The 18,182-nt window shown below is 46.8% G+C and overlaps 1 protein-coding gene across 1 annotated transcript in view; it reads left to right on the forward strand.

Annotated features, from left to right (window-relative positions):
* Window positions 1-1,471: 1,471 nt before the first annotated feature.
* Window positions 1,472-18,182, forward strand: part of LOC118928532 (nuclear envelope pore membrane protein POM 121C-like) — a 60,865-nt gene continuing 44,154 nt past the window's right edge. The window contains exons 1-8 of the mRNA XM_057496719.1: window positions 1,472-1,858; window positions 5,117-5,326; window positions 5,678-5,818; window positions 7,457-7,537; window positions 9,081-9,252; window positions 12,269-12,357; window positions 12,976-13,046; window positions 16,907-17,212. Coding sequence (XP_057352702.1) covers window positions 1,650-1,858; window positions 5,117-5,326; window positions 5,678-5,818; window positions 7,457-7,537; window positions 9,081-9,252; window positions 12,269-12,357; window positions 12,976-13,046; window positions 16,907-17,212 — 1,279 coding nt within the window. The 5' untranslated portion in view covers window positions 1,472-1,649. The remainder of the gene's footprint in view (window positions 1,859-5,116; window positions 5,327-5,677; window positions 5,819-7,456; window positions 7,538-9,080; window positions 9,253-12,268; window positions 12,358-12,975; window positions 13,047-16,906; window positions 17,213-18,182) is intronic.

Genomic DNA, 18,182 nt, shown 5'->3' on the forward strand with positions numbered 1-18,182 from the left:
GAAGGAAACTGGATCATTGTCTAACCCCACACCCAAAAGTACACTCGAAATGGATCAAAGACCTGAATGTAAGTCATGAAACCATAAAACTCTTAGAAAAAAACACAGGCAAAAACCTCTTGGACATAAACATGAGCAACTTATTCATGAACATATCTCCCCAGGCAGGGGAAAGAAAAGCAAAAATGAACAAATGGAACTATATCAAGCTGAAAATCTTCTGTACAGCAAAGGACACCATCAACAGAACAAAAAGGCATCCTACAATATGGGAGGATATATTCATAAATGACATATCCAACAAGGGGTTGACATCCAAAATACATAAAGAGCTCATGCAACTCAACAAACAAAAAGCAACTAATCCAATTAAAAAATGGGCACAGGGTCCGAACAGACACTTCTCCAAAGAAGAAACTCAGATGGCCGACAGGCCCATGAAAAGATCCTCCACATGGCTAATCATCAGAGAAATGCAAATTAAAACCACAATGAGATATCACCTCACACCAGTTAGGACGCCACCATCCAAAACACAAACAACACATATTGGCGAGATTGTGGAGAAAGGGGAACCCTTCTACACTGCTAGTGGGAATGTAAACTAGTTCAACCATTGTGGAAAGCAGTATGGAGGTTCCTCAAAAAACTTAAAATAGAAATACCATTTGACCCTGGAATTCGTCTCCTAGGAATTTACCAAAAGAAAACAAGATTCCAGTTCAAAAAGACATATGCACGCCTATGTTTATTGCAGCACTATTTACAATAGCCAAGAAATGGAAGCAACCTAAATGTGGACAAAGAAGAGGTGGTACATATACACAATGGAATATTATTCAGCCATAAGAAGAAAACAAATCCTACCATTTGCAACAACAAGGATGGAGCTAGAGGGTATTATGGTGAGTGAAATAAGCCAGGTGGAGAAAGACAAGTACCAAATGATTTCCCTCCTTTGTGGAGAATAACAACAAAGCAAATCTGAAAGAACAAAACAGCAGCGACTCACAGACTCCAAGAAGCAACTAGGGGTTACCAAAGGGGAGGGGCGTGGGAGGGAGAAGAGGATTCAGGGATATTATGATTGGTGCACATGGTGTGTGTGGGGTCACGGAGAAACAATGTAGCTCAGAGAAGACAAGTAGGAACTCAGTGGCATGGTGCTACGCTGATGGACAGCGGCGGACAGTGGGGTACAGGGGGACTCAATAATACGGGTGAATGTAGTACCCACATTGTTTCTCTTGTGAAGTGTCTATCAACGATACCTTAATAAAAAAGAAAAAAAAAGTTCACATTATACCAATTGACTTTTATGAAAGACTTAAATGCTTTTCCTTTTCCTGTTTCTTTTTCGCTGTCTCACCAACGGGTCTTGTGCTACCTGGTGCCCGCAGCGGCCGCGCTAGTCGAGCTGGCTAGGGGGCCGCCGCAGCCAGGGGGGGGCCTGAGCCGCGAGCCCCGAGCTACCTGCCATTCGCGCGCCGTCTCCCGGCAACGGGAGCGCGCGCCGCCAGCGCACAATTCCCGCCAGCGCATAATGCACGCCCGCCTCTAGCCCCGGCGCGCTAGCGCAGGCAGGCAGTCTGGAGGAGAGAGCCGCGGAAGCCGCTCGCCCGCCAGACAGAGATCGCTCGTAGCTTCAAATGGGAGGAGTTTTGAGCAAGCTCCGCTCCCCGCAGCCCGCCCCCAATCCGGAAGCAAGGAGACGGCGCCCACCCGCGCGCCGGGCCTTCCTCGCAAGCCACCCCCGCCCCACAAGCCCCGCCCCGCCTTCCCCCTGGGCCCGCCGAGATCCCATTCAGCCCTCAGTCCCCAGTCGTTTCGTCGGGTCCCGTCGGAGGCCTTCCCACCGGTAAGACACGCTGACCCTCCCCAGACGGAGGACTTGACTTTGAAAGTTTTTTTTTCTTAAGTCCTCAGTGGGCTCTGTGCCGTTTTCACCTCTTCAAACACCTTGGTGAGCGTCCACCGTGTCCTGTCTCCCTTTAGCCTCTGCTATGGGATGTGCTGCCAGAACTGTTCCCTTCTTTCAGTTCTTTTTTTGGGGTCATTTTTCTATTCCTTTTATTTTTACTTTTTTATTTTTGGGGGGATCATTAGTGTACACTTACATGAGCAACATTGTGGTTACTAGACTCCCCCCATTATCAAGTCCCCCTCTCATACCCCATTACAGTCACTGTCCATCAGCGTAGTGAGATGCTATAGTCACTACTCGTCTTCTCTGTGTGCTATACTGCCCTCCCCGTGCCCACCCCCCTACATCATGTATGCTGATCCTAATGCCCCTTATTCCCCTTCTCCCTCCCTTCCCACCCACCCCTCCCAGTCCTTTTCCCTTTGGTATCTGTTAGTCCACTCTCGGGTTCTGCGAGTCTGCTGCTGTTTTGTGCCTTCAGTTTTTTTCTTTGTTCTTATGCTCCACAGATGAGTGAAATCATTGGATACTTGTATTTCTCTGCCTGGCATATTTCACTGAGCATAATGCCCTCTAGCCCTATCCATGTTGTTGCGAATCCTTCTTTCAGTTCTTAAAGCTCTGAACTTTAATACAGTATGGGTTTAGCAGAATACTTGGTAAATCACTTAAAATACACCTGCTTCAGGTGAGAATTCCATCTGTCTGTTTATTGCAGCACTATTTACAACAGCCAAGATAGGGAAGCAACGTAAGTGTCCATCAGTAGATAAATGGATAGAGAAGAGGTGGCACATATACAAAATGTTACACTATTCAGCCATAAGAAGAAAACAAACCCTACCATTTGCAACAACATGGATGGAGCTAGAAGGTATGATGGTCAGTGAAATAAGCCAGGTGGAGAAAGACAAGTACCAAATGATTTCCCTCCTTTGTGGCGAATAACAAAGCAAATCTGAAGGAACAAAACAGCAGCTGACTCACAGACTCCAAGAAGAGACTAGGGGTTACCAAAGGGGAGTGGCGTGGGAGGGAGAAGAGGATTCAGGGATATTATGATTGGTGCACATGGTGTGTGTGGGGTCACGGAGAAACAATGTAGCTCAGAGAAGACAAGTAGGAACTCAGTGGCATGGTGCTACGCTGATGGACAGCGGCGGACAGTGGGGTAGCGGAGGGAACTCGATAATACGGCTGAATGTAGCACCCACATTGTTTCTCTTGTGAAACCTTCAGAGCAGTGTATATCAACGATACCTTAATAAAAAAGAAAAAAAAAGTTCACATTATACCAACTGACTTTTATGAAAGACTTAAATGCTTTTTATTTTCCTTTTCCGGTTTCTTTTTCGCCATCTCGCCAATGGGTCTCGTGCTACCCGGTGCCCGCGGCGGCCGCGCTGGTCGAGCTGGCTGGGGAGCCGCCGCAGCCAGGGGGGCTCCTGAGCCGCGAGCCCCGAGCTGCCTGCCATTCGCGCGCCGTCTCCCGGCAACGGGAGCGCGCGCCGCCAGCGCACAATGCACGCCCGCCTCTAGCCCCTGCGCGCTAGCGCAGGCAGGCAGTTTGGAGGAGAGAGCCGCGGAAGCCGCTCGCCCGCCAGACAGAGATCGCTCGTAGCTTCAAATGGGAGGAGTTTTGAGCAAGCTCCGCCCCCTTCAGCCCGCCCCCAATCCGGAAGCAAGGAGACGGCGCCCACCAGCGCGCCCGGCCTTCCTCGCTAGCCCCGCCAGCCCCACAAGCCCCGCTCCGCCGGCCCCCTGGGCCCGCCGAGATCCCATTCAGCCCTCAGTCCCCACTCGTTTCCCCAGGTCCCCTCGAAGGCCTTCCCGCCGGTAAGACACGCTGACCCTCCCCAGACGGAGGACTTGACTTTGAAAGTTTTTTTTCTTCAGTCCTAAGTGGGCTCTGTGCTGTTTTCACCTCTTCAAACCCCTTGGTGCTCGTCCACCGTGTCCTGTCTCCCTTTAGCCTCTGCTATGAGATGTGCTGCCAGAACTGTTCCCTTCTTTCAGTTCTTTTTTTGGGGTCATTTTTCTATTCCTTTTATTTTTACTTTTTTATTTTTGGGGGGATCATTAGTGTACACTTACATGAGCAACATTGTGGTTACTAGACTCCCCCCATTATCAAGTCCCGCCCTCATACCCCATTACAGTCACTGTCCATCAGCGTAGTGAGACGCTATAGTCACTACTCGTCTTCTCTGTGTGCTATACAGCCCTCCCCGTGCCCACCCCCCTACATCATGTATGCTGATCCTAATGCCCCTTATTCCCCTTCTCCCTCCCTTCCCACCCATCCTTCCCAGTCCCTTTCTCTTTGGTAACTGTTAGTCCACTCTCAGGTTCTGTGAGTCTGCTGCTGTTTTGTGCCCTCAGTTTTTTCTTTGTTCTTATGCTCCACAGATGAGTGAAATCATTGGATACTTGTATTTCTCTGCCTGGCTTATTTCACTGAGCATAGTACCCTCTATCCCCATCCACGTTGTTGCAAATCCTTCTTTCAGTTCTTAAAGCTCTGAACTTTAATACAGTATGGGTTTAGTAGAATACTTGGTAAATCACTTAAAATATCCCTGCTTCAGGTGAGTCTACCTTCTGTCTGTAAAGTGTAGTACTCTAAAAGGTTTTGTTACTTTTTTATCTTTGGACCAAAAACTTCCTGGATGGATATAACTTGGCTGATAAAGATGATTAGATTAAAAAGACTTGTGTTTTCGTTTAGTCGCAGTTGAGTGATAACAACAAAATTCAAAACTTCGGTGACAACACTAGATCCTTGATAATTACATTTATCTGAAAAGGTGAACATTCAGGTTTTTAAAATGTTTGACTTTGGGTGTATATTTCTGATGACTTAGCATAACAGATTGAAGGATTCTTGTAAAATTTGTCCCTGCACGTCCTTACACACACTTTTCTTCCACTGTAGTTTTACTTGTGTGGGCAGTTTTTCAATTTCCCCCTCAAAGTTGTTGAATCCATTGCAGGGACAGCTGTCAAGTACCTGCCACTTTCTGCCCTTACGTGGAATGGGGAAAGTTGCCATAAAAATGCTGTGTTTTGTGTTGCTTAGAGGCTTAAGCTCTCTGGAAAATAACTGAACCCACATGGTTCTTAAGGAATTTAAACTTTCTGTCATTCTTCTAAGCTGCTTTGATTCCATAATGTGTCTCCCATTCTCCACAGGGTCTGTAGGACTTCACCACACCACTTTGGCATAACACGTCCAAGACGATACCCAGTCCAGCAGGGCCGGTATTCCTGTGTGCTTCCCACGCTGTGCCGGAATGGCGGTCACAGGAAGCGTGTGCTGTCTCGCGGTCATTCCAGAGTGGTGTGCAGGCCTTCGACAGTGAGGATCGCTCCTCCCGGGAGCAACCTGGCTCGTTTTCCAATGTAAGCATTGCTGGAGGAAAAGACTCCCAGTGTGTCCTCTTTATTCTCCTGCAGTTGTTCATCTGAGAGAATAACTAACTCAAAGGAAAGGAAGAAGCTCCTTATGTGAGGGAGAAATCTCAAGTTCCAGTTATTGAGCAGTTTTTTATTTTCTGGGTTTTTCCCAAGACTATAGCTTAACAGCTAAGGGTCATTTGTGTGAGTGTATAAATTACCCTTTTGCTTGTTGGATAGCTTTTTTAATTACCCTTTTGCTTGTTGGATAGCTTCTGATTTCCAGCGCCTGAAGTTCATGCTATGTAGCATGATGATCAGAATATCTTAATGCTAGAATCCTGTTTTCTGTTACAGAGCAGTGCAGATCCCTAAGGCCCCAGACTCGTGGTCAAAGGAGGCTGTTCTGCTGGCCCTCGAATGTTGGAAGAGGAAGAAAAGGACAGTGGAGGAGGAGGAAGACCAAACATCTGCTGCTGGTCAGGAGGAGAAAAGAAGGTAACATGCCCTGCAGAGTACTCAACGTGCCTCCCACACGGGCTCCTGGGATTTGTTGAGAGAGAGATCACTCCCCAAAAGAATCAGAGGTCACCTCCTGTGTGTGAATGGCAGGTCCCCTTCTTTGGCTTTCATGGAAAAGCTTGGTAACAAGAGCTTTAATGCTATGCCTTTCATTAGGCACAGGTTACATACATTTTGTAATATACCTTTTCCATAAGTACTAGAGAAAAGCCAACAGTTACTGGCCACATCAGCTTCATACTTTTGATATAAATGTGTTAAATTTTATTTTGAGAGAATGCTGAAAGTCTTCCCCTTGTGGTGGTCAGTTATTTGGGTGACCATCAGCTTAGGTGTCATGTTTGTGCTGAAGGAAATACTTAGCAAAGAACAGTGAAGACTGGAGTATGGTAGCTTTATGAGAAATGAGAATAAAACCAGTTTCATTATTTGGTTTTTGAAAATGTAACGAAAATAGAGGAAGCAGTCTGTTTCCTCGATGGAAAGAGAGGAAGTTGATGGTGCTGAGTAAGCTGCAGAACTGCTTGTGGCTTTCCAAGGAGTCAGTTAAGAATTTTCTTGTAATTCAACCAATTCCAAGACCCACCATGTGCCAGAGCCTACTCCAGGTACTGTGGATAGAGCAGTGAGCTAGACAAAGGTCTCCTGGGACTTGGGTAATCAATGAAACAGGGTAATTATAGATTGTAAGTATATAAAGATTTTTAAGAAGCAGTGCTATAAAAGGGCCATGAGAAAGGGGGAGCTCTGTATATAAGGTGGTCAAGGAAACATGCTCTGAGGAGACAGTGGGCCGTACATTTGAGAAATAGAACCATTGTCCTCATCAGTTACACCAGGTTAGCCATAACCTGCAGGTTCACAGCTGGCCATCTTTGATACTGTAGATGGCAACATTAGGTAAGGAAATACTAATAAATGCAAGTGTGTTCATTGGAAGATTGATTGGAAGTAACGTTGGAAGATCAGGTAATGAATACTAGGGATATGCTTTACAAGGGAGCAGTCTGAGCTCATGGCAGCCAACTAAGCAGGAGTGGCAGAGGGAGATGGTGTGTTGGAGGTCAGAGAGAAAATAACTATTCTTATGGTCAAAACAGGTTTCTCATGTTCTCCAGGTTGGTAATTTGTCTAGACCCCAGTGAGCCTATAACTGAGGGCTCTGTGTTGTCTTTCCCGTAATTGGAATAAGCAGTGATTATGTGCACCATGCGCAGGCCCTTATCTGTGACCTGTGAAGTTCTTCTCTTCCAGACTGAACTAAGTGAGAACACTGGGGGATGTGTGTAGGTGGGTGGCTAAAGTGTTTTTTTGTCTTTAGTTTACAGATGGTAGGATATTAAATTTGTGATTGCAGTGCTTTGGTGAGAAGTTAGCAAATAATCAGTACACCTGAATAGTTCAAAAGGTCTTGATGCATTTTTATACTTTTCTTATTAGATTAGGACAGTCCTAGAATAAATTGACCTTCCTGAATCTTTGAGATCTGAGGCAACCTTTTCTTGTCTAGCATGAACCTATGTTCTGTAGAAAGAGTTACGATCCCAGGAATATGAGAGTATGCTTTAAAGGAGAGGTCGTATCATCTAACTGAGGGTTTGTGATTTGTCACAGGTGCCATGACAGCAGTGGGAGTGGCCATTCAGCTTTGAAGCCCGAGGTGGCCAATGGAGTCCCTGCTGCTTTTGTGCCTGAGTAAGTGAGAATCCATCTGGGTGGGGTTTCCTGTTTGGGAAAGTGTCATTATCAGACTTATTGACCTGTAAGTTTTCCTCTTTGAAGTCAGAGAGGAACATTTTGAGTAACTTGCCACAATAACTATTTTGTCTAATTCCTTTTACTATTTTTCTTTAATATGCATAAGCTATGCTAAGGCTAAGAGGGTTTGTAGATACACTGAATAACCAAGTATGTAACAAAAAGATCACAAGGTTTGTGCAATGGATAGAATGCAGCAGTACGAAATTTAAGAAAAATGTGAGATTTCTGCCTTTTAGCTTAATTATATTTGAGGAAGAATTGGCTGGGAGGGAAAAAGGCTGGAAATGTGTGTGAAAAGGCTTGGGGTAAGTTACGTTTTTAAATTGAGTCAGCACTATGATATGGCTGCTAAAAAAGCTTAACATGCTCCTCCTCTGGGCTGATAGCAGAACAAAGACCAGGAGGAGGCAGGTCAGTGGTGGTCCTGAATGCCTTAGTCCTGCTGTCCGCGGAGTGCTGCTGGTTGGCTGTGCTGCCCTGCAAGAGGAGGCAGACACAAACCGAAATTCACTGCGAGAGAGTGAAGCAACTCAAGATGTCACGGGGTGGTGGTGGGTGAGGGGGTTCTAAAGGTACACAAGCACTAGCCCAGAGGAGAAAAACCTCAGGGGTGTAAAGAAATGAGGGAGGGAAGGATAATGGCCTGCAAAAATCTGAAGGACTATCACATGAAAGGAGGACAATTGGCTTGACTTGGCTCCAGATGGGATCCATAGGTGAAGTAAGTGAAAGAGAAAGTATGTTTGCATCTAGTGCAGGGATAAACTGCTCTGTGGTTGACATTCATCAGCCAGGAGACAGTGAGCTGTCTGTGCTGTCACAAAGGTTGGATGACTATTTCACAGGAAAGATGTTTAGGGAATTTCTGTTTCAGTTTGAATCTTAGAAAAAGTGGTTGGTTCCTCCTAATCGTTTTTGAACACCTTTATTGAGGTATAATTGACATAAATAAACTGTGCCTCTTTGAAGTGTACCATTTGTTCAACTTTGACATGTATCCTTATCAGAATTATTGTCCTATAAATTTTCCTCTTTGAAATCAGAGAGGAACATTTTGAGTAACTTGCCACAATAACTATTTTGTCTAAATTTCACACCCACAAAACCAGCACCACAGTCAAGATAATGAACATCACCATCACTGCCAGAAGTTTCCCCATGCCCCGTGGTGAAGCCTTAAAATCTCCCTCTCATTCTGTCCCTGTTGCCAGGCATCCATTGGTCCCCATTCTGTCACTACAGATTTGTGTGCGTTTCCTAGAGTATATATAAGTAGAATCATACATTTAATTTTTTAAATACTGAGCTTTCCCTTTCTGACTTTGTGAGACATGTTTAGATGAATTAACAGTAAAATTAACAACATTATCCTTTTCCATTGCGTTAGAACGATTTTGTGATGGTGGATGAAGCCTTAAAACAATGTTGGTGCCTTTCAGTAGCACATCTGTGTTTTCCCCTTTTATTTCCCTGTTAGGCCTGGGCCTCTGAAGAGAGACCTCAGTTCCCAGAGCTCAGATGGTGAACTGCATAAGAGACCCTGCTCCTCTGCTGTGAGCTGCTCGAAGGGCACGTGCGCATGTGGCATCCGTATGTCCAGCCGCAATGCCATTACCAGTTCCTACACTTCTACTGGAGGCATCTCTCAGGTACACGCACCTGGTGGTGTGGCAGAATTGGGTTCTTTGCATTTATTAGTTGATTGTGCAGTGTTTTCTAGCCACCTTCTGTCAGATGCTGAGGTCACCTCTAAGCTAACAGCAGTTACCAACCCTTGAATGATCGCTATGGACCAGTGGAACAAACTAGAAAGCCCAGAATGCCTATGTGGAAACCTGATACAAGACAGAGCCATTATTATAGATAAATAGACAGAGGATGAGTAATTCAAAAAACGGTACTAATTTGATTAAAAAGGTAGATTGAGTCTGAATTGCATTGGGTCATAAATTCATCCTCTAGGCACTGGGAATTTAATGAAAGTTTAAAAAATAAGTGGTTATAATTATTTTTAGAAAGGATGTGTAGACTGGAGAACAGAACAAGTTTTGCTACCAGAATGACTTGAGTTCAAATCTTGGCTTTGGCACTTAGTAGCTATAGACTCTTAGGCAGGTAAATGACTTAAACTCTCTTTTTCTCATCTCTAATGGATTGTTATAAAGATTGAAGGTAATGTTTGAAAAGCACCCATTACAGTGCTTGTCAGTAAGCAGGCACCCAATATATAGGAGCTGGAAAAAAAGTAACACATGCGTGAAGGAGGTTTTTGAGAGGAGAAAGAATTTGACATAAGTTTTCATCCATACAGGAGGCTCTTAGAGTAATATAAATGGCACATTAATGATAAATGACAAATACAGGAGATGAAGGCCCCGGGCAAGCAGTTATGGCAATGCAGAGCATAATAGTATGAAGCTTTACCTGGATCTATTCTGCACTAGGCCCTCTGCTGAGCACTGTACACACATTTCCTCAATCAGTGATCACAACAGACCTGACATACATAGTCATTGCCCCTTCTTACAATTTTATGTCAAATGTCATACATACACAAAAGGAAAGAAAAATATCATAATGATCCTCCATGTGGCTCCAGCAGTTAACAGTGTTTTGTCAGTCTTGATCCATCAACAACTACCCAAATTGGTTTTCCTCTTGTGTTTTAAAGTACAAACACGTTGTTTCACCTGTAGGTACTTCAGTGTATTTTAAAAACTTTTTGAACATTAATAACCACAATGCCTCTATTCCTCTGAGTAATAATAACTTAATGTTAGTTATTATCGCCCCAATTTGCCCTTCTTACCCTCCCTGTCTTATTACAGTTACTTTGAATCAGGGACCAAAAATCAACTCATTGTGTTTGGTTCACATGTTTCTTAGACTCTTTTTTTTTGAGCATTAAAGGTATTCAATTAATATGTGTAACAAAAAATCTGAAGGTAAGGTTGTACACTTATGGAAATAATGATTTTGACCTACTTCATAAGATAGTTGTGAGGCAGTACATGTAAAGTGTTCATGCGTCTACACTGTGCATAGTAAGCATTCAAGAAGTGCCGCCAAAGTAAGTACCGAAATTTACATTTCAGGGGACTTAATTCACACTCAGAGCTTCAGACTTAGCATTATACAAGGTTGTATCTGATGGCCTAACAAGCAGACATGCTAAAAATAATCAACTTTTTAACAGGCCTGGGCGGAGCGATGATGCTCAGAGCTGGGCGCCAGGGGCGGGGCGCCGGGACGGTGGGGGTGGGTGGGGCGAGGGACGCGCCCTCCGCCGCCCGTCGGTCCCCCGGGGGCTGGGCTCGCGTTCCCACGGCCCGCCACGCAGGCGCGCGGGAAGCCACCCCCGCGTCACGGGCAGCTGCGGGGTCGACCGCGGGAGGCTCGCGTGCACCGGGGCTTCCGCCTCCCCGGGCGCGCTGCTCAGACCGGCCGGCCCGGCGAGCTCCCCGCGGTGGCAGAACCCCTCTGCGGACCTGGGGCGCGCCAGACACAGCCCCGGGGTGCGCGGGCCCCGCCAGGATGCCGCCTATCCCGGGTGCCTGGCCCTGGCTCCCAGCGCCTCGGCCCGCCCGAGGAGCAGCAGGTGGCAGGTCGCCGGCCTCACAGCGCGGCCTCCCCGGGCGCTCCGGGCCCGCGCGGCGGGCGCCCCCTGGCGGCCTCCAGCTGTCAGGCTTCCCTCGCGGTCTGTCCCCGGGGCTGCTGCCGCCGCCGCCACCGCAGGCGCGGAGCACGTGGGCTGGGGCGGCGGCCGCGCGCGCCCTCCCCCGCAGCGGGGACGTCAGGCCTCTCTTAGACTCAATCAACGGTACTACTACTACGCGTTTTCTTACTTTTGAAAAGTCTGAGTCATTATGTTCTATAGAATTTACTACATTCTGGATTTTGTTTTCGTCATGGTGCCATTTTGACAAGTACTCTATCCCTATTTTCCCTGTAAATGGGCAGTTGGCTCCTGAGGTTTGATGAGTTTCAAGTTCAGTGATTTGGGCAGAGGTGCTGCTGTGCTCTTCTGATCGCATCACATCGGGAGCACGTGCTGTGTGGTTGCCTCCCACTGGGCTCAGGTGTCAGTCTGATCCTTCACTTTATTGTTCCTATGAGCTTTTCACCTGCTGATTTTAGCGGCCATTTTTCGCCTTTGTCTATGTCCATTGTGGCAAAATGGTGATGTTCCAATTCTGTCCTTCCCTCTGCATTGCATTTGTTAACTGAAGGTCTGTGTAATTCTAGATAGAAGAACAAACCCTATCTACTGGAGTGGCAGGATAATAAGCCGGCACTGATGCCTAGTTAACTCCAAAGGTGACCAGTATGATTCTTGCTGTGTTATCTTTATGAACTGATGATATTTTATAAACATTTCATGATCCTCAGTATCTTGATGATATTTTATAAACATTTAATGATCCCCAGAAAGAGTGTAGCTGCTCTTTCTGATGCAACTTTTCCAGCTTTGGCCAATGACAACCCTTTCAAACACTGGCATTTGACTCACTTTTCAGAAGCCCCACTTCACAAAGAAATGATTTTTTAGTCACTTGAAAAGGAGGCTTTATATACAGTGATGGATTAGAGCCACAGAATTATGTTGAAGGTCAGATCCTATGTTATTCCCAAGGGTCAGTCACGTGACTTGTGTTTGGCTTTTAGCTCTGGAAGAGGCGTCCCAGTGCCTCACCCTTCTCCAGCCCAGCCTCCTCCTGCTCACAGACACCAGAGTGTCCAGAAAAGAAGATGAGGTAATCGGTGATTTGCTGTGTGGATTAATGAGAGGGTGGGAAAGGAGGGAAATTTACTTGGCTCTTAGGCTTTCTGAGACTCTGATTTGGAGAATCAAAATGGTTCACATCTAAAGGGCAGAGACGGTGCCGCCCTGAATCGCTCTTGTCTCTTGCAGTCGTCACACAGTGTGACCACACCGGCCTCTGCTTCCCCTCATGCTGCAGCGTGAGGGGCTGGGGCATAAGGGGAAGGGCTTGCATGGGACAGAGTGAACAGAGTGACTGATGGGGGTGCGCAGCAGGCTTCACATTCTAGACCCCAGCTGACCCCCTAGGTGCCTGACTAGAATGCTGCTTTCTTAGAGACAGAGGTGTGACTAGGACTCTCAGAAACTTGGCAGGTTGTATGTAAGGTTCTGAAGATTGTTTTCTGCTTGTTTTAAGACAAAGGTGTCTATGGCTTCTGTGAACTGCCTCCCTTCATTTCTTTAGGAATTTTCTTTGCTTCTTTTTGTTGTCTTGACACACTGAGATCTTAGTCATGGTTGTTCTAGACTTTGGTCAGTTGGTAGTTAGGAGGGTGTAAGAAGTTATCCAGTGCTTTTCTAAACTTAATTGTGCCTCTTCCTCCTACAGAGAAGAGGACGGTCCTCAGGGATCTGGCTCTTCCGCTCCGCCGGTAAACAAGGAGTCCCAGGGAGAACAGAGTAAGTTGATGAACGCGTGGCATGTGTTGGTGGTATTGTATGGAGGGCGCATAGACCACAACCCACTGGAAACACATACTGAGCCTTGATTTGTGTGGGGCTTGGTAGTTACAGAGAGAGATGTTCCTGTCCTTCGGGGTTTATGGTCTGGTAAGGGAGAAAGGTTGCCCAGACTCATATAGCATAACCCAGGCCACCTGGGGGGTTTGGGGTAAGGTAAGCCTAGGTGGGGGAATCCGAGCAGACCAGGCAATTTCTGTCCAGTAAGCAACCATGTGCACGCATTTAGAGCAATGATCATTTCACGTCGTCTTGACTGTTAGAAATAATCTTGCCAACACCATCCAAGCACCCAAACCATAGAAGATAGAATCTCAGAGACACCTAGTGAAAGTTCAGTATTAAAAACTAGGCTGGATAGACAAACCTCTCCATTTCTGGAAGAGAGCAGGAAGAAAGTAAGTCTGATACTTTATTTGCAGATACAACCACATGTAGGGAGAAAGTGTGGGTGACTTCAGAGAGAGGAGTGCCCTGAAAGGTTGGGAAGAGTTGAAGTTATGCACTTAGGAAGTGCAGGTGACCTCAGAGAGAGGAGTGCAGCACCGTGAAAGGCTGAAAAGAGGGAGTTTAAAGTTAAAAGGTTCCACAATTAGAAAGTGCTGGTGACCTCACATAGGAGCACAGTGAAAGTTTGGGGGCTCCCTCTTTTAAGGATTTTTCAGGAATGTGACAGAGGGCTAGGGTGTGGGCTTGTTAAGTGGTCTCAAGTATCTTTGATGAGACATTAAGTTACTCATCAGTCCTCTAAGTAATTCTGCAAAATTAGCTTATCAAGACTGCCTTTCCTCGAAAGTGGGCAGAGTTATTTGTTTGCTAAAGAGTATGTTAAGAATCTTTCTTGTGAAACCTGCTAGTTTTTTTTAAAATACAATTTTGGCTTTAAGGTGGGATCTCCCTGTCTTTACTTTGCTGTTTATAGGTGGGCCTTTTAGCAGGCTAGAGTAAATCATACAGTGGTCTAATGGACACAATGAAGACATGGGCTGTGCTCAGACACTTTTATCTGGGGAATATTCAAACCTTCAAGGCCAAGTTTCTCTTGACCTTTTGAGCTTTAACTGATTAACTCACTAACTCTGAATCTTTTCTGGATTTCTGGATTTAACTGGTTAACCGAGTCCTTTCTAGGGGGCTTTGCTGACCCTGTACTCTTTCCACCCGACTCATATGTATTTCCCTGCCTAACAGCCACGCCCATGGCCCGTTCGCCCCTGCAGACACCTGGCCTTCTGGGCTCTCTTGGCTCTTCACAGTCAGGGCCGCTCCCCGGCCCCTCCCCAGACTCCAGATCCACAGCCTCTTTCTTGGGGCTGACCCCTGCCTCTCCCGCAAAACAAGCCAGTGACGCCACCAAGTCACTTCCAGCCTCTCAGGCTGAGACATCTGCCAAACCCCAGGCCCCGCCTGCCCCGGGCCCCACCCTGAAGCCCAGTGTTCTCTTTGGAACGCTGGGCAGACCACCTGCTAACCTTTCTGCCTCGGCAGTTCCTGCTGTGTCTTCAGCACATCCCATGTTCAAGCCCGTCTTTGTGGCTCCATCTAAAAGTGGGAAGGAGGGTCCTGTGCCATCCAGCCATTCCCAAGTCACAACGGAGGCATCTTCCAGCTCTGTGAACACCCCGACTACCAGCAGACTGCCCCTCCCTTTCAGTCCTGTTTTTAGCAGCACAGGGCTACCTACATCTTTGCCCTTGTCAACTCCTTCCTCCTTCAGTCAGACAACTACTTCAGGCACTAGCACGAATGCCCCTCTGTTCCCTTGCCGGGCCAGTGTCAGCGCCCCCTCCGCAGCGGCTTGGGGGACCACCACAGGCACAGCCGCAGACTCCGCCCAGAAGCCTGTCTTTGGCTCTGGTGTGAGCGATGTGACCAACACTGTGAGCAGCATGACCAGCCCCACTGCTTCCACTGCCCAGCCTGTCCTCTTTGGGTCCCCCCTTGCCTCTGCTGCCAGTTCTGCCCAGCCATGGGCTCCATACTCCAGTTTGGCAGGCTCTGGCCACGCCTGCTCCAACAACAGCCATCACCTTCAGCCAGTCCCTGCCCGGCGCCATCCAGACAGCTGCTAGCAGCAGCACAGCCAGTTTCGGTGACTTCAGTGGCACCCTCACGACCTCCGCCCCCATCGCCCCGAGCCAGCCTGCACTGACATTTAGCAGACGTACCACCCCAGTCTTCAACATTCCCTTTAGTTCCGGCACCAGGCCCCCCATCCCATCCTATCCCGGAGTCACCCCACAGCACACGTTCGGAGCCACTGACAGACAGCAGTTGTGGACTGCCAGCCAGCACTGGCCCCCAGCTTCGGCAGCTCCTTTCCTTTCGGAAGCCCAGCCAGCCTTTGGCAGCACTGTGTGGTCAGGTTTTCGTGGGTTGAAACCCGCAGCCCCTCTTTTTGGCACCATCTCCAGCAGCCAGACAGCCTTTGGCAGCACCACAGCTGTTTCCTCAAATTTTTTTATTTTGTGGTATCATTAATCTACAATTACTTGAGGAACATTATGTTTACTAGACTCCCCCCTTCACCAAGTCCCCCCCCACATACCCCATTAGTCACTGTTCATCAGCGTAGTAAGATGCTGCAAAATCACTACTTGTCTACTATGTGTTGCACAGCACTCCCCATGCCCCCCCGACATTATACATGTTAATCATAAGGCCCCCTTTCTTCTTCCACCCCCTTCTCCCTCCCTTTCCACCTATCTTCCCCAGTCCCTTTCTATTTGGTAACTGTTGTCCTTTCTTGGGTTCTGTGATTCTGCTGCTGTTTTGTTCCTTCTGGTTTTCCTTTGTTCTTATACTCCCGAGATGAGTGAAATCATTTGGTACTTGTCTTTCTCCACCTGGCTTATTTCACTGACCATAATACCCTGTAGCTCTATCCATGTTGTTGCACATGGTAGGATTTGTTTTCTTCTTATGGCTGAATAATATTCCATTGTGTATATGCACCACATCTTCTTTATCCATTCATCTACTGATGGACACTTAGGTTGCTTCCATTTCTTGGCTATTGTAAATAGTGCTGCGATAAACATAGGGGTGCATCTGTCTTTTTAAAATTGGGCTGCTGCATTCTTAGGGTAAATTCCTAGAGGTGGTATTCCTGGGTCAAATGGTATTTCTATTTTGAATTTTTTGAGGAACCTCCATACTGCTTTCCACAGTGATTGAAATAAATCACATTCCCACCAGCAGGGGAGGAGGGTTCCCCTTTCTCCGAATCCTCGCCAGCATGTGTTGTTGTTTGTCTTTTGGATGGTGGCAATCCTTACTGGTGTGAGGTGATATCTCATTGTGGTTTTAATTTGCATTTCTCTGATGACTAGCGATGTGGAGCATCTTTTCACGTGTCTGTTGGCCATCTGAATTTCTTATTTGGAGAACTGTCTGTTCAGCTCCTCTGCCCATTTTTTAATTGGATTATTTGCTTTTTGTTTGTTGAGGTGTGTGAGCTCTTTATACATTGTTGATGTCAACCCTTTATTAGATCTGTCATTTATGAATATATTCTCCCATTCTATAGGATGCCTTTTTGTTCTATTGATGGTGTCTTTCCCTGTACAGAAGCTTTTCAGCTTGATATAGTCCTATTTGTTCATTTTTGCTTTCGTTTCCCTTGCTGGGGGAGATACGTTCATGAAGAAGTCACTCATGTTCATGTCCAAGAGATTTTTGCTTATGTTTATTCTAAGAGTTTTATGGCTTCATGGCTTACATGCAGGTCTTTGATCCATATCAAATATACTTTTGTGTATAGGGTTAGACAATGATCCTCATTTCCTCCTCTTTTGCAGCCACCACCTCGGACTTTGGAGCTACGACCCAGACCAACAGCAGCGGTGGCAGCACAACCTCATCACACGTCACATCTGGGGTGTCAGCAGGCCCCGCTGCCAGTGGGGACTTTGGGATGAGCATGTCAGCCCCCCACAGCAGCTCCACCACTAGTGCATTCAACTTTGTGGCAGGACGGAGTGGGAGAACTGGTGGCACGGCCCATTTCTGGGGATGCCTGAGTGAGAACTCCCTTGGTGCTGGCCAGAGCACACTGTTTGCCATCTACGTGGCCAGCACACCTCAGAACACGTCTGTGCTTGCAGGTGAGATGTGGAATGGGCTCAGTCTGCAGAGCCAAGTGCTGTTTTAAGTGCCAACATAGTCTACACTCCTGGAGCCCTACGCTGTGGTGAAGAGACAGATGTTATCTGTAAACAGCGTCAGGTAGCAGTGTAACTCATGACAGGAGGAGCTATTAGGTAGGCAGTGGGAGCCTTTCTGAGACAATAGGAAACTGAGGCCATGGCTGTAGTTCCAGAGTTGGGAGCAGGGACAACGGCTGGGGGTGAGGGCATTCCAGGCACAGGAGCAAAGGCCCGAAGTCAGAGATGAGCTTATGTTTTCATGAGCAGAGAAGAACCAGGTGTGGCTAGAGGTTTAAAAAGGAAAGTGGGATAAAATGACGTTAAGAGACAGGCAGTAAGGAAGATCATTCAAGGCCTTTTAAAATGTTTTTTATTTTTTGGTCTTAATCTGCAATTAGATGAATAACATTATGTTTATTAGGCTTCCCCCTTCAACAAGTCCCCCCCACGAACCCTATTATAGTCACTGTCCATAAGTGTAGTAAGATGCTGTAGAATCACCCCTTGTCTTCTCTGTGTTGCCCAGCCCTCACTTTGCCCCCCGACCACATTGTATATGCAATTTATAATGCCCCCTTTCTTTTTTTTCCCCTTATCCCTCCCTTCTAACCCATCCTGCTCAGTCCCTTTCCCTTTAGTCCATTTCAATAGGTAGTCCATTCTTGGGTTCTATGATGCTGCTGCTCTTTTGTTCCTCCAGTTTTTCTTTGTTCCTATACTCCAGAGATGAGTGAAATCACTTGGTGCTTGTCTTTCTCTGTCTGGCTTCACTGAGCATCATATCCTCCAGCTCCATACCTATTGTTGAAAGTGGTAGGATCTGTTTTCTTCTCTTGGCTGAATAATACTCCATTGTGTACATGTACCACATCTTCTTTATTCATTCATCTACTGATGAACATTCAGGTTGCTCCCATTTCTTGGCGAT

Source organism: Manis pentadactyla, unplaced genomic scaffold (genome assembly GCF_030020395.1).
Source record: "Manis pentadactyla isolate mManPen7 unplaced genomic scaffold, mManPen7.hap1 scaffold_295, whole genome shotgun sequence".
NCBI lineage: Eukaryota > Metazoa > Chordata > Mammalia > Pholidota > Manidae > Manis > Manis pentadactyla.